Source organism: Globicephala melas, chromosome 2 (genome assembly GCF_963455315.2).
Source record: "Globicephala melas chromosome 2, mGloMel1.2, whole genome shotgun sequence".
Lineage (NCBI taxonomy): Eukaryota > Metazoa > Chordata > Mammalia > Artiodactyla > Delphinidae > Globicephala > Globicephala melas.
The window spans coordinates 38,967,755-38,984,003 of NC_083315.2; the positions used below are offsets into that span (position 1 = coordinate 38,967,755).

A 16,249-nucleotide genomic window follows, 5' to 3' on the forward strand; every position below is an offset into this window, starting at 1 on the left:
GTAGGCTTGGCCACCCGTAGCTATGGAGCATTTGAAATGTGGCCAGTCCAAACCGAGAAGTTCTGTGAATGTAAAATACACATGGATTTCAAAGACACAATACAAAAAAGAAAAAAGAATATGAAATAGCTCATTAGTATTTTTTTATATTGATCACATGAACTGATGGTATTTGTATAGATTGGGTTAAGTAAAATATATGAACAAAACAAATTTCACCTTTTTCTTTTCACTTATTAAAATGTGGCTCCTAGAAAATTTTAAAAAGTATGTGTGGCTTGCGTTATTGGCGAGTGCTGGTCTAGCTCGGGGATTGGCATACTTTTCATAAAGGGCCACATACTAAATATTTTAGGCTTTGTGGGCCATCTGGTCTCTGTCACAACTGCTCAACTCTGCTGCTTTAGTGCAAAAGTGACTTGTATTTGTTTTCTATTGCTGCTGTAACACATTACCATAGACTTTGTGGTTTAAAAACACAAATTGCGTGTCTTACACTCTGTGGGTTAGAGGTCCCACATGGGTCTCACTGGGCTAAAATCAAGGTGTTGTCAGGGCTGGGTTCCCTTCTGGAGGCTCCGGGGAGAATCCGTGGCATCACATCTTCCAGCTGCTAGAGGTCATGTGCATTTCTTGGCTTTTGACCCTCTTTGCCTCTGTGCTTTCTTCTGTGTCTCATCTCTCTCTGACCTCTCTGCCTCCCTTTTCCATGTTTAAGGACCCCTGTGATTACTTTGGGGCCACAGGATAATTAAGGATAATTTCCTCATCTCAAGATCCATACTGTTAATCACATCTGCAAAGTCCCTTTTGCCATAGAGGTTGACATGTTCACAGATTCTAGAGATGAGGCCGTGGACATTTTGGAGGACTGTGATTCCACCTGGGCCATAGATTTAGACAACGTGTAAATAAATGGACGTGGCTGTCTTATAATAAAACTGTATTTACTAAAACAGAGTGCTGGCCCACAGGCCATAGCTTGCTGACCTTGGCACCCAACGATTAATGAATCTGCACACAGTTCTAACGTGATTTTTTTCCCCACATCACCAAGCAGTTCTCGGACACCAGCTGGGTGTCTCACAATTCAACTCAATTTTGACATTATCTACCCAGAGATAGCATCAGACTCCACAGGCTAAGGGCTCAGTCCCACAAGGCCACCCCCTACTACAGGTGCTAATCGCAGCTCCAGGTTGTCACTGGGCTTCTGACCAATCAGCTATAAATAGAGGTTTCATGACCCTCTCCTTAGGTTCGATCAATTTGCTAGAGTGGCTCACAGAACTCAATAAACTCATCTACTCACTAGATTACTGGTGTATTACAAAGATATTAAAGGATACAAATCAACAACCAGATGAACAGATACAAAGGGCGAGGTCTTGAACAAAAGAGCCTCTGTTCCTGTGGAGTTTGGGGCCTGACACAAAGGGAAGTGTTCTGGTTCCCCAACCCCTGTCCTTTTGGGGCTTTATGGGGGCTTCATTGCTTAGGCACAATTGTCCATTGGTGATTGATTTCCTTTCCTCTCAAAGTAAATCGAGGGGTGGGAATGAAAGGTCCCAACCCTCTATTCATGGTTGGTTCCCCTGACAACCAGACTTCCATCTTTAGGGGATTTCCAAAAGTCACTTTGTCCTCTGAAGCAATTTTAGGAACTGAGGACAGGACACCGAGTGTTATAAGAAAGGGTGCTCCTGTTGTTCTTATCCTTCAAGAAATTCCAAGCGTTTGGGGAGCTGTGAGCCATGAACCGTGGATAAGGACCAAATATATACTTCTTATCACCATGATCTTTTCTCTAAGTATATTATGTGGGCTGATATTTTTGCTAGAATTCCATGGAGGAGGTTCTGTGGGCCAATAAGCTTGAGAGATTCAATGGGTCAGATCCTTCATTTAGTAAAGGCTCTGAGAAGTTCTGCAGTAAATAAGCCTGTTTAATTTTATTTAGTACCACATTTTTCAAGCAACATGAAACTTTTCCCCTTGTAATACCCATTAATATATGGCAGATCTCAGATTCCTAGGAACATTCTCTGGGAAACCCTGGTTTAGCTCAGTCCAGGGCCTTGTGGAAAAGCTGCCTGCAGTCTCCTGATCTAAGGTCAGGACACCACTCACGTCACTTGAGATTTGATTAGAGAAAGCATTTTGGCTTCATTAAAGTTCATTAAATGAGCCATCCAGTGTAATTTAGCTGAATAAAAATGGCTCAGATGGCTTTAACCCACACCCCCTCTTACAGCAATTTAATTGAGGGAAAAGCAAATATGTCAATGATGTAGAAAAATACTTCTTGGCCTCCAAGAGGGACACAGGGCAGCAGCGTCTGCTTCCTTGTCACAGGCACTGGATTTTAAGGGGTTGGCTCAGGGGGGCTCGGGGGTGGGCAGCAGGCTTTGGTGGAGAGATGGCCTGGAGCCTCCTTCCTTCCCACTGGTTGGTTCAACCTGAGGAGGTTGATGGCAGCCACCCTAACTGCTCCTCATGCGGGGCTGCAGGCATCTTCGGTTTGGGCTGATATGCCTAAAGTCCCAAGTTCAAGATCATGACGTGTAAGTTCCCTGGTTCTCCGAGAAGCGGGGAGGAGACTGTGAGCCTTCTCTGTCTCCATGGTTTGTTCCTTTTTAGCAACTCTCTGCGGGGTCAGTGCTGCATGAAGGAATTCTCCTTTCTTGACTTTTTTTTCCAGATCCTTCAGAAATTTCAAAAGAATCTTGGCGTGGCATGGCAGGGGAGGGAGTTGGCTGTCTTCAGGAAGAATGAGGAGAGAGTTCTTTCATGGGGAAAGTTAGAAGGGGAGAGACAGACAGCTGAGGAGGTGTTGGGTCTTCAGGAAGGAAGAATTGCATCTTTCTAATGCTGCCTTCATGGATGGAGGAAATCATATTTACATCATGATGTTGGCAGCCAGCAAGCCACAGCCCCCATGGGAGCCTGTGAAAGCAGGAGGGGTTGGACCTTTGTTGCTCTCTGGGGAGCCATGCTTGCTGCTCTGAGCCCATACGGTGCTTAGAATAGTGCTTTCTGCAAGCAGCAGCGTGAATCCTCTAGGAAAAGTCAGTGACCATGGCATTCACCATTAAGGATGCCAGCTGAGCATACCCCTGGGTCTCTGTGTTCTCTCATAACCATCTTTTGCAGCAGGAGGCTTGCGTATGCCCAGCAGGGAGCTGACTGAGTGGATGGATGCCATGTTGCATCTTCATGGCTGCACCCTGGTTGGGAAGCTGGTTCCCTAGAGCGATGGGACATAGGCAGAGTGAGGGAGGGACTGAAAATCATGACTTTGGAGGCTTTCAGGAATCACAGTTGGGCAGCCAACTGTCAGGACCTTAGGGCAAAAGAGGGGCTGAGGACAGGTATACTAGTTTGCTAGGGCTGCTGTAACAAACACTGCAGACTGGGTGCTTTAAACAACAGAAATTATTTCTTCACAGTTCTGGAGTCTGGAAGTCCAAGATCAAGGTGTCAGCAGAGTTGGTTCCTTCTGAGGCCTCTTACCTTGGCTTATAGATGCTGACTTTTCCTCGTGTCTTCACATCATCTCCCTCTGTGCATGTCTGTGGCCTAATCTCTTCTTATAAGGACACCAGTTATATCGGACTAGGGTTCATTTCAATGGCCTCCTTTAACCTTAAGTACCTCTTTAAAGGCTCTGTCTCCAAATACAGTCACATTCTGGGGTCCTGAGAGTTCAGACTTCAACATATGAATTTTGAGGAGACACAGTCCAGCCCGTCATAACAGAAGATAAAACCCAAGTGAGAGGGACTAAGGAGATGCAGAGGTGGAGTGAACGTCCAGGAGCTGAAGTGGCAGTAGGGCGAACCCAGCAAAGGTCTGTGGTGTGGACAGGGGAGATGCACAACTGAATGGTGCCAGTGGGGCAGCCTGGCTTAATAGCACAGGAACGACGGGGCACCTGCATCCAACAATCCCTTACACACTCCTCAGTGTCCTAAGACACTTAAGACCTAAGACACAGCCTGCCCCTGGGCCTGCCTCTGCTGGTACAAGAGGAGGTACTTCCAAAGTCAGCCGCACCCTTAATCTGGGAAATCCATGGTACCTTCTTCAGGATCACTGTGGATGGGAATCAGTGTCTCCTTCTCAACTGTCAGCCCCAAAGGATGCAGTTTGTTTTGGGGCAACAGAAGGATTCATCTGGTCGGCTTCTCTTGGCTGCAGGGTCCATCTCAAGTGACCCTCTTGTTGGATGGTAGAGTTCCCAGGGTAGAGGGTGACATCCTTCCCAATTGTGGGGCCCCATCCTGCTGCAGTTGGGCACCCCCTTTAGGAGGGCCATGGACTGCTTCCCATCCTGAGGTTCCCCTTGTTCACCACAGGGCTAATGCAGGAGGGGCCATCTCAGCCTGTTCTTCCTCAGGTTCAGAGTTTGGCCACCTGTGTGCCTGGCTCCCTGTTTCCAGAGGACCCAGTAGCTGCATTGCCATGGTTCATTGCTCTGGGCCCCAGAGTCTGGGCTGTGAATGAGCCAGTAGTGCAGGACAAAATTAATGGCTTTGTTTGGTACTCTCAGGTGGGAGATACGGGGGCGAGGTCATGGAGCTTGATTTTGGGAAAGTGTTTGATGCATCATCTCGTAATATCTTGCTCACCAAATTAATTCCAATGGTCAGGTGACTTGGAAACTGGCCATTGACTCAAGCACAAGTCAGAGACGAGTGATAATGGATCTGTAAGGGAGGAGGCTCAGGGCTGCGGTGAGGCCCAGAGGTTCTTAATTAAACCTTTGTCTGGTGAGGGGGGTAACTGGCCCATCAATAACTGATGACAGGTGAACACAGGTGAGGCATCAGCTAGAAGGAAAATCAGGGGAAGTGAGTTCTGAGTGGGTGTTAAGTTGGTTAAAGCCCCCTGCCTCTTTCCCATCTGCCCAGCACATGAGCAGTTATAAATGCCTCTGAAGGCAGGATGGCCAGAGGTGTGCCCTGCTTGCCTTGTTGGCGGTGTATGTTTGCCTTTCTTGTCTTTTGTGTGTTTGTTTGTCTCTGTGGCTGGATGCTTCTATCGTGTGTCTCTGGCAGGGTGCTGTGTACGGTTGCCCAGGTTGTGCGCACTGCTTTCCTCCTGGGACTTGTGCAGCACAGCGTCTGTGTCTCTGGGGACACACACTGGGTTGTGTGTATGTGTACCTGGGCGTTTACATGTCTGTGTGTTGGTTGCAAATGTTCCTGGGTATGCCTCTTGTGGCCTGTTGTTGGAGTCTTCACGTTAAGGCTACTCAGAGATGTTCAACTTTCATTGGCCACCTCTGAGCCCCAGTTTCCTCATCTGTTGCATGGAGATAATAGCAATACCCATCTTGTAGAGTTGCTGTAAAAATTAAATGAGATCATGAATGCAGAAGTGGGTAACACAGTAGCTGGTGCTTAGTAAGCCCTTGGTGAACGGCAGCTGTTGATTGTGAGATGGTGCAGGGGGGCAGGAGGGGGTGAGAGAAGGAGAGTATCTGGACTGCAGAAGGAGAAGGTGGTCTGTGCACCACTGGGACCGTCACGGAGGAGGGAGGGGAGAGGGCAGTCGTGGACAGAGCCCACGAGTGTTGCTGTGGCCGCTCCATCTGGCCAAAGAACCGGAGGAATCCAGAGGGGCCCTTTCTCCTCCAGGTGGGGCTTGGTGGGTGGGGGGAGGGTGGGGAGAAGCCGCAGATGAGACACCCCTGGGAGAGCCAGAGCCCATCTCCCCCCTTACCAGGTGTCCCAGGCCCCCTCTCCCCTCTAACATGTAATAAGGAGATAATGCTATTTCTTATTCTTTATTTGCCCAGAATGCCTGTTATTTTCTTTCTTTCAGAATCCAATTTTCTCTTGACATTTATGCCTAATGTAGCAAAACATGACCTTTGTGAAAGGACGTTGCTGGCAACCCGCTCCCTGCCTCGGGCCCCCCAAGAACTACTGGCACACTCCTGGGCTGCCTCTCCCTCGGAGGTGGGCAAGGCTTCCATTTCCCCGGGACCGCTTCTGTGTTCCCGCCTCCTCCTTCCGGCCGGGGGCGGAGCCGGGGACGGGGCGTGTTTCCCAGAGCTCAGTGCGTCTGGTGTTCCCGGCGCTCTCACAGGAGATGCTGCTCAGTTTTAGAACCAGGGGCGTTGTTCCAGGCTGCGCTGGAGTCGGGCAGAGAGCTCAGGGCCCCCGGGCCTTGTCTAACTTCTGCTGCCCCTGATGCTGTTGTTAGACAGTAAACCAAGAAAAGCAAAACAAAACAGAAGACTTCTGTCTGGGTGAGGCACTCACCTTTATTGAAACATCATAGCGGCTCATGGTAATGGAGAATTACCATGAACAGGTAATGAAGCCTGTTATCCTTGACCCCGAGTTCCAGCTCCTGGTGTAAGGTCAGCGCCTTTGATGAGCGTACGTGTCTGATCCCCTGTTCCTCCCTCCCAATCAGGAGTTGCTCTGCAGGGAGCTGGGTGCCTGGGTGTCCTCAAGTGGCCATCATGCAGTTCTTCTGTCACCCTTTTCCTTCCTGTCAGTGGGGGAAGGAGACCGTTTGTAGGAATAAGATGCGCCATGGTTAGGGGTTTTGTGAAGCTGAGCATGTGGATGGGTTGAGGTTTATAGTCTTTTAGTGAGAGCCTGTGTTGTCACACACACCAGTGCTTTACAGTCCTGCAGAGAGGAAGTGGGTGACAATATGGGGCTATGGGAGGCTCTCCTAGCAAGGGCTATGGGCTTAAGGACTCTGAAAGGAGAGAGTGCTGGGGACTGGGGAGAGAGTGGGACAGTAAACTTGGGTGATACCTACTGGACACCTTCCCTTCGCCCCAGTCCCCTGCACCCCAAGAATGGGGTCTTCCTCCCCCACACAGTCATGGGCTGTCACCCATGAATATGTGTATAAGCAGGAGTCTGTGTTTGCATTTATTACCTACATGTTTAATGGACATAAATACACACGTGCTGATACACACGTGTGTGCATGTGGATAGGTATTTACCTAAGTGCAATTCTTACCGCTCTCCTTTCTCATCACTAGATAACTACGTGGTTCCTGGGGTGCCACTTGAGCTCTAGCTGTCTCCAGCTGCTGCCTTGAAGGGCTGTTACCACATCAAAAGTTGTTTGTTGAGGGGCTTCCCTGGTGGCGCAGTGGTTGAGAGTCCACCTGCCGATGCAGGGGACACGGGTTCGTTCCCCGGTCTGGGAAGATCCCACATGCTGCGGAGTGGCTGGGCCCGTGAGCCATGGCCGCTGAGCCTGCGCTTCTGGAGCCTGTGCTCCGCAATGGGAAAGGCCACAACAGTGAGAGGCCCGCGTACCGCAAAAAAAAAAAAAAAAAAAAAAAAGATGTTTGTTGAGCCTGGCAAAGGCAGAGCTGCCTCAAATGGGAAGGGGAAGCCCTATCCATAGCTTGTCCTTGTGTTTGAATATCTGCCCCTCTGATGAGCTGTGTCTACTGTCTGTACCTCACCCAGCCTGAACTTCTCCCCTGAGCTCCAGACCCAGGCATCCAACAAGCTATCTTATCTCTCTTCTTTGGACGTCTAACAGGCATCTCAAACTTAGTGTCTGCAAGGGGGAGGCTCTTGATCCCCACGCCGCTCCCCAGTTGGGACCCCTTTGAGCCTTCCTCGGCTCACTAAATGACATCACCACTCTCCTGGTTGCTCAAGTCTCCCTCCTCTGCCCGATCCAATCACATAGGAAGTTCTGGCAGCCCTCCCTCCACCACCTAGCTTGAATTCCATCAGCTTAATTGTCTCTACTCTCTCTTTTTGCCTGGAATACTGCAGCAGCTCCTAATTGCTCTGATGACTTACAGTCTTGGGTTCCTATTTTAAAAAATGGTAATTAGATGATGCCACGTCCCTACTTAAACCCAGCCAGTGCCATCCCGTTGTTCCTTAAAGTAAAATCCGGGTGGCTTACCTTGACCAGCAAGGTGGGTGTGGCGGGTCCCCTCTCCTGCTTATCCTAGACCACTCGTCTACTTCCTTCCTCACTGGGCCCTTTTCTGGCCCCCTAGTCCCTCTCAGGCCGTTGCACTTGCTGCTCCCACTGCCTGGAACACACCTTTCCTGGCGCTAGGCTCATTCTCACTCCTCTTCTCAGCTCCGACATCTCCTTCTCAGACGGCATTTCTGGAATCATCTTCTGACGTAGCCCCGTCTCTCTCCGACATCAGTTACTTACCCCACTTCGCTTATTCCCTTCCTTCTGCTCATCACAAACTACACTTCTCTTGCTTATTCATTTGTAACATGAACATAAGCTCCAGAGGGACCTTATCTGTCATCCATCCCCTCGTTCCTTAGTGTAGCCTATATTTGGCTCTCAACAAATATCTGTTATAGAAGTCCACTAAATATAGGTGCACCTGTAAGCATATGCATATGTGTATAAGCAGGAGTCTGTGTTTGCATTTATTACCTACATGTTTAATGGACATAAATACACACGTGCTTATACACACGTGTGTGCATGTGAATAGGTATTTACCTAAGTGCAATTCTTACCGCTCTCCTTTCTCATCACTAGATAAGTACATGGTTCCTGGGTGCCACTTCAGCTCTAGCCGTCTCCAACCACTGCCTTGAAGGGCTGTTACCACATCAAAAGTTGTTTGTTGAGGGGCTTCCCTGGTGGCGCAGTGGTTGAGAGTCCGCCTACCGATGCAGGGGACACGGGTTCGTGCCCCGGTCCGGGAAGATCCCACATGCCGCGGAGCGGCTGGGCCCGTGAGCCATGGCCGCTGAGCCTGCGCTTCTGGAGCCTGTGCTCCGCAATGGGAGAGGCCACAACAGTAAGAGGCCCGTGTACCGCAAAAAAAAAAAAAAAAAGTTGTTTGTTGAGCCTGGCAAAGTAATAACCGTGGGTGTGTTTCTTCTTTTATTCAGAAGACTAATGACTACTCCTTTCCCCTGTACATCCTAATGAAAAAAAAAAGCCATTAGGAGGAGGACAGAAGTGTGAACATAAAAGCTGATGTCTTGATCATTGATGGACAGGATTGCTGAGGGAGGGACTGGCTTGAAGGAATTGTAGGTGACCTGTGGAGTAGTTTCGACTTGTGTGAATGTTAAGAATGTTTGCTGAGGGCTTCCATGGTGGCTCAGTGGTTAAGAACCCGCCTGCCAATGCAGGGGACATGGGTTTGAGGCCTGGTCTGGGAAGATCCCACATGCTGCAGAGCAACGAAGCCCGTGAGCCACAACTACTGAGCCCGCACGCCTAGAGCCCATGTTCCGCAACAAGAGAAGCCACCACAATGAGAAGCCCATGCACTGCAATGAAGAGTAGCCCCTGATCGCCACTACTACAGAAAGCCCACGTGCAGCAATGAAGACCCGACGCAGCCAAAAATAAATAAATAAATCTATTAAAAAAAAAAGAATGTTTGTTGGTAACAGGGCACAATAGTTTCACTTATGCAAGGTGAAGAAGTCCTAGATATCTCTAGTACAGAGTAGTGCATAGTTAACAATACCGTATTGTACACTTAAAAATTTGGGAAGAGGGTACATCTTCCGTTAAATATTATTAGCACTAAAAAAAAAAATAGAGAGGGAAGAAACTTTTAGAGATGCCAGTTAAGTTTATGGCACTGTTTATGGCGATCATTTTGTGGATGTATATTATCTTCAAACTCATCAAGACATATACATTAAATACGTACAGCTTTTTTGGTAAGTCAGTTATACCTCAGTAACTAAAAAAAAAGGGGAGGGATAAATTAAGAGCTTGGGCTTAGCAGATACAAACTACTATATATAAAACAGATAAGCAACAAGGTCCTACTGTATAGCACAGGGAACTATATTCAGTATCCTATAATAAACCATAATGGAGAAGAATGTGAAAAAGAGTATATATATATATATATATATATATATAACTGAATCACTTTGCTGTACGGCAGAAATTAACACAACATTGTAAAACAACTCTACTTAAATAAAAAAAAAAGAATGCTTGCTGGTTTGTATACCTTATACTCTGAGAGTTCTCTGTCCTCCTGTGGAAGGGTGGGTTTAAAAAGGCTCTCTGAAATTTCATTGTGGTGAGAGCATATGGGAGAATGACCAAGGAGTTTTTATTTATTTCATTTGATTTGTAAAACCTTGCCTTTTAAAAGGTCTCAGCATCCTCTCCAGACATGATCTGTAGCCTCGACTAACTGTCAGATGTACTGTTAGCCGAAGGGAGCAGTGGAGAAGAACAACAAAGCCAGGCTCCCATGAGATGACCACACTTACTACGGAGAGCATGACATGCCACATTGTCCTTTAATTTCCTCTTTATTTGTCAATCTTGCAGAAACCTGTCGAGTAACCGGCTCACCACACTCTCATGGCAGCTCTTCCAGACGCTGAGTCTTCGGGAATTGTAAGTTCAGTTTTGAAGACTGTCCAAGTCGGTGGAGTGGTGGTCAAAGGTTGGGTGGAGCCACCTGAAGCTGGGAGTACACCTGAAGGGGCTCCTTGGGTTGGATGATGTGGGTGTACCATGTTCAGTGAGAGTGAGCCACCCCATCCCTTGATTTCTGATGCTCCTTCTGGGCGCAATACATTTCAGAAGATAGGAATCTCATCTCTTAGCAGGACCTAGTTTTGTGATCTGTTGGTAGTTAGTAATAACATTTATATTTATATATATTTATAATAATAAAGATAACTTATCAAGTTATAACATTTGCAATATATAAATAGATTATTAGGTGTGTTTTCATTTACATGACCTTTGATTTATCATCACATGTCATGGGAGGTAGGTATTATCATACCTCCTGTATAAAAGGTATCTCTACACTTTCAGGTGAGGGTTCTGAGCTCCAGAAAGGCATGTGAAACACAACCAAGATCACATTGCTAGGGATTGGCAGAACCGGGACTTGAACCCAGGCCTTTGACTTCAGATTGCCTGTATTTTCCACTTCTCGTGATCTTCTGTCAGCCTATTTGGCTTGAGTATGGGCATCCTGGAGGGACTAAGCCCATATATTTATTCAGTCTGCTTGTGGACTGCTTAGATTTGCAGTGTACTCCCACCCCAGCCAGCCATTTTGCACCAACACACATTGGATGGATGAATGAAAACTCGTGACCCCTGCTGGAAAAAATAAGTCATGTTGATGTGTGAGTCATCAGGGTCATCTCTGTGCATGAAGGATGGCATATTATGTTGAGGGGACAAATCAAGGAATAAGTTGAAAAGGAATTGAGGCATGGATGGAGTTAGGGAGTCAGGGTTCCAGAGACACTGCTCATGTGTCTTCCCTTTTACTTGATGACTCAGATCCAAATTCACTGAATGCAGATTGCTTTCTATCCTTTACCAAGAGGCAGTGAGTGGCCTTGGATCCCCGCCCATGCTGTTGGCCTTTCAACTTGTTCTCCCTCCACCTGGTAAGACCTGAGTTCAAGGATGCGTCATAACCTTACCTTTTCTGACCCAGTTGGTCAGGAAGGGGAATATTTACATCTCCATGACAGTCTTGTACATACCCTACTAATCCTTATGGACCCAAGTGCCTACATGATGCTTAAAAATGCCATTCCAGGGATGGGAAGTACAGAGGTGGTCTCTGACAGTGTTGGAGAGTTTAGGACAAGACTGTTGTGGGTTGCTTTCCTGCTTTAGGATTTTGCCCCTCCCACCAGGCTTCTCCTCTGCTATGAGCACAATAGCTCTAGTGATCAGAGTTCTTTAGTCATACATGGCTGCCATCCAGCTGTACTCAAATAAAAACTCCTACCTGAGCTTGGGAAAAGGTGCATATGTACTTATTTTTTTATAAAACACTGGACAACTGGACAATGTCACAGACATCTCAGTGTCAGACTGTCAAACTTGATGCATTGTGTTCATTCCCTTCTTTGTAGGTGGAAAAGACGTTAGAGGTAAATTAACATGACTGCTTTGATCACCACTAACACTGATTTCTGAGATCTTACTCTGGGCCAGGCAGTGTGCCAAGTAATCTATTGAGTTACGAAAGTTATTTAATCCTTATAACAATGCTATCAAGTCAGAATGGCTACTGTCACTTCAAATTTGGGGACACTGGGGTACTTAGCAAGGTTTAGTATCTTGGTTAAGGTCACCCATTAACTAAATGGTAGCACGTGGCCTCAAGATCTTGACCACTATGCTTCGCCGTCTGCCAACTTTCTCAATCTGTTTTCAATCCAACGATCTGTTCTACAGTAACTTGAAATAAAAATGCACAATTGCAGATTTTCCTTACATTGCTCTAAAACTGACCAGGAACCCTGCCCTAAAGGAGCTAATTGGAGTCTTTCATCCAGTTCTCCTGGGACCCCTGCCCCTTCATCTGTGGGAGGCCAGGGATAGCATCTCTCCAGGGGACATCTGGGTCTACTGTTGGCTGAATTATTGCGAAAATGTTCAGTGCTCCTTCTAAAAAAATCATTGGCTGCGAAATCGATGGCGTGCTGCCCCGGTGACCTGTTTCGTGGAGTTTTAGAAACAGTTGTTCCATGGATATATATTTAAAGAAAATGTCAGATTTCTCCCAGAGGATCATGGGATTCTGCATTCATCTTTGCCTGTGAATCAATACACCAGTGAGCTGGATGTGACTTATGGGGGAATGAAGACGTTCCCTTCAGGGTGAGTCAGTGTGTGAGAGCCACCATGTCCACGGAGTATTTTATTTCTGTCATATTGTTAAATAAGTAAAAAAAATATGTTGGAAAATAAAGAAGCCCCCCCTCTAAGGAGCAGTCACCCTGGTAGGGGTCTATTTTTTTGAGGAAGAATTGAATGTTGAGAGTGGAAAATTTATCTTTTGGCTGGAGGGGCCGCGTGTTGGCTCTTAGCTGTGGCTGTGATTAAAATCCAAACAGTCCCAGTTCCTGGCAAATGGAAGAGTCGGTCATATTTTCTTGTCTGACTTCCTGGTTAGTCCACGTGATGCCATCTGCCATGAGCCATCTAGACTGCCAGAGTCTGCCCAGGGGAGCCTGTGGGCTGGGCTGTGGGCGTGGGTCGGGTATTTCCAGGAAGAAAGAATTTTGGCCCTAGAGGAGAGAGGCCAGAGGGAGATGGCTCTGTGAGCTGTGGCAGCCAGAAGAACACAAGGGCAGAAGTGCGAGGCTTCGAGCGACCTTCTGCAGGAACAGAAGGAGCAAGCTAGGGCATTCAACAATTTCTTAGCATGTTTTATTCCATCACTGAGGATCTCTGCCTGCCCCAAGCAGCCCCTCCTCTGATCCTTGATAGAAGAACTAATGCTGTTGGGATTCCCCATCAGAAGGGCTGAGTGTCTGCAACTTTTCCAGTAGCAGAGAAGGAGAAAAAAGAGGTGTATATTGAGTATCTAATATATACGAGGTCCTGTCTCACCCCTGGAACAATCCCACAGAGGAGGTATGCTTAAACCCAGTTTGACAAATGAGGGATTGGAGGCTTGGCCACGTGAAATAACTGGTCCAACATCACATGGCAAGTAAATGGGAATTAGTATTGTGATTATTAGCATTGCCACCATCCAGGTCTGTTGTTTTCAAAGACCAGCTCTTTCCTTACCCAACTCAGCACCATAGCCCTCATGCTATGCGTCCCCTTCCGCCAGAACTCAAGATGGCGGGTCCCCTCAGAGGAATCAAAGGGGGAAAAAATCCAAACAAGTTAGCATCTCAGAGCCCTTACCGTGTGCCAGAGACTTCCTTCACTCATTTCTCATTTACTTTTGTGAGATGAAGGGTGTGGTCTTGGCCGGGCACCTGGCCCGCCTCTCAACTGTCCAGGCTGTGTTTTTCTCTTACTGATGGAACCAGAAGCATATTTCAAGACTGGCTTCTGAGTAGCCAGCACTCTTTCAATGGCATGGGTTTGGAGAAATTTGAGTTGGTGTTGCAAAGTGCTCTCCGAAGTTTCTGTTTATGGCAAGATGGTATTTTCACTTTACCGAGAAGATGGGAACAGTCTGTCCAGAAAGCTGAGCAAGAATCAAAGAGATTGACTTAGAGGTAAAGAATGAATTGGAAAGAAAAGAAGCTTGGATTCTGAATCCCATGATACCATTTAAGCAAAGGCAAGAGGCACCAAAGGATATAAACTCACAGCACAGAAACCCTCCAGAAATACCCTAAGGACCATTAGTGTATCTCGAATAGGCTTCTCTTAATACCCTGCATGCATGGAGCAGACATGATTAAAATAGATTGGAATATTTCATTTTCTTAAAGCAAAGTGATAATTACCTCTGGTATAATTTACAGATTTAATCGACTTGGTAAAATATTAACTCAATTTTGGGGATGGGTTTGTGCTGATCCTGTCACTTTCCTTCCCCTAGTCCTGGCCCTGACCACTTGCCACGGCTCTCAAAATCACTCAACAATCATGTTAATAATACTGTTATTATAATAATCATTTTGGGCCTCTTTATAGCCCCTTTTACTTCACAAAGCACGTTAACATATATTATCACTAATCCTCATAGTAACTGTGAAGAAGGCAGATTGAGCACAATTACCCCATTTTACAGACGTTAAAACAGAGCCTTGGAGAATTCAGGCTGAATGAATACTTGCTGTATTCATTTCCTAGGGCTGCCTTAACATATTCCCACAAATCTAGGGGCTTCAAACAATAGAAAGTGATTCTCTCACTCTTCTGGAGGCCAGAAGTCCAAAATCAAGGTATCAGGAGGACTACACACTCTTCCAAGGCTCTAGGGAGCATCCTTCCTTGCCTTTTCCAGCTTCTGGTGGCTCCTGGTGTTGCTTGGCTTGTGGCAGCACCACTCCGGTCTCTGCCTCCGTCTTCATGTGGCCATCTTCCTCTTTGTCTTTGATCTTTCCCTCTTTTCTCTTATATAGATACCAGTCACTGGATTTCGGGCCCACGGTAATCCAGAATGATCTCATCCATCATCCTTAACTTGGTTATATCTGCAAAGACTCTATTTCCAAATAAGGTCACATTCACAGCTACTGGGGCTTAGGACTTTGACAAATTTTGGGGGATGGGTGAGACACTATTCAATCTACTATAGTTGCCCAAGGTGACACAACTGGCTCAACTCAGATCTTTTGTTTGGATATTTTTTTAACCACAGGACTGTTGGCATCTCCAGGGTGCCCTTTGGGCATGTTTTCTTCTGTGACAACAGATTCGGGCCCCCTCCCCATATTTCACTACCTGGCCATGGATTGCCACTGGCAGCACTGATGCTGCGGAGGGAAGAAAACCAGAGTGATGACTAGTGGGGAATCAGTGTTTTTTAAACACTCAGTCTTGGCCTTGGCTGTTCAGCAAAGTGTCTTTGTGCACAAACTCGGATGGGGCTGAGTTAATCTGTGGGAAGCCCCAAGGGCCCTACGATTAGGCCCTGGGCCATCTTGAGGAAAGGGCTGGGTGTTGGTAATCTTTGCCGTGAAGCAGCTGCTGTTGTATTATTCATGCGGCCGCCTGCATTATTGATGGAGCAGGGGAAGGCTTGCTTTAGGCTCCTTGAGTCTGCCCCTGAAGCCCTGGCTGAAGGCCCCTCTGCTCCAGACCTGATTTGATGCGAGAATGGACAGCATCATTTAGACCCAGGACTTGCCGTTCTTTGCTTCTGGTCCACCTCACTGTTTGACCCCTCTTGTCAGGATATGAAGACGATAGTGGATTTGCTCGGTGAGATGCCCAGGGCATCTGTTCTGAGACTGAAAATGCTTTCTGCCGTATGTATGTCTTGTTGTCCAGGAGGAGAGTCCAGAGGGATGGCGGGAAGAACGCAAAGTTCTTCTGCAGTTTCCAGGAGACCCTGGGTTGGAGGAAACGACCAGGTCGCATGGTGCATGCCTTCTGGAGGAAAAAGTCGGAGGGAAACAAACAAACTTTTAGCGTGCCCATGCCTGGAAGGGTCTAAGACACACCCCACATATCTCACTGGATTCCCCTGCCAGCCTCAGGACGCTGTGGCACCGTCCACCTTTCTGGGGGACCCCTGAGATGTTGGGATACTGAATAAAGCACATGTAGCTTGAAGCAGCCTGGCCAAGACTCTCACTTGTCTAGTATTTTCCACCCAGGTGGGTAATTTGTATTTTTACAGCTACTTAATAATGAATGACCACATCTTGTCAAGTAAGCAACTGGGAAAAATCAGGCTGACCTGGTTCAGTGTGCATGTGTTCCGGCATCTGGACCCTCAGTATCCTTCCAGCAGGGCTGCCAGGCCTCTCCTCACAGCCCCTACCGCGTGACTCCCAACCACTGTTCCACTCCCCTTCCCCAGAAACGCCGGACAG

The 16,249-nt window shown here is 47.3% G+C and overlaps 1 protein-coding gene across 6 annotated transcripts in view; it reads left to right on the top strand.

Annotated features, from left to right (window-relative positions):
• NTRK3 (neurotrophic receptor tyrosine kinase 3) overlaps nt 1-16,249 on the top strand; it is a 386,072-nt gene that overhangs the window by 102,063 nt on the left and 267,760 nt on the right. For all 6 annotated transcript variants that reach the window (XM_060293880.1, XM_060293879.1, XM_030878684.2 and 3 more), the window contains exon 4: nt 10,299-10,367. In XM_060293880.1, the coding sequence (XP_060149863.1) occupies nt 10,299-10,367 (69 nt within the window). The remainder of the gene's footprint in view (nt 1-10,298; nt 10,368-16,249) is intronic.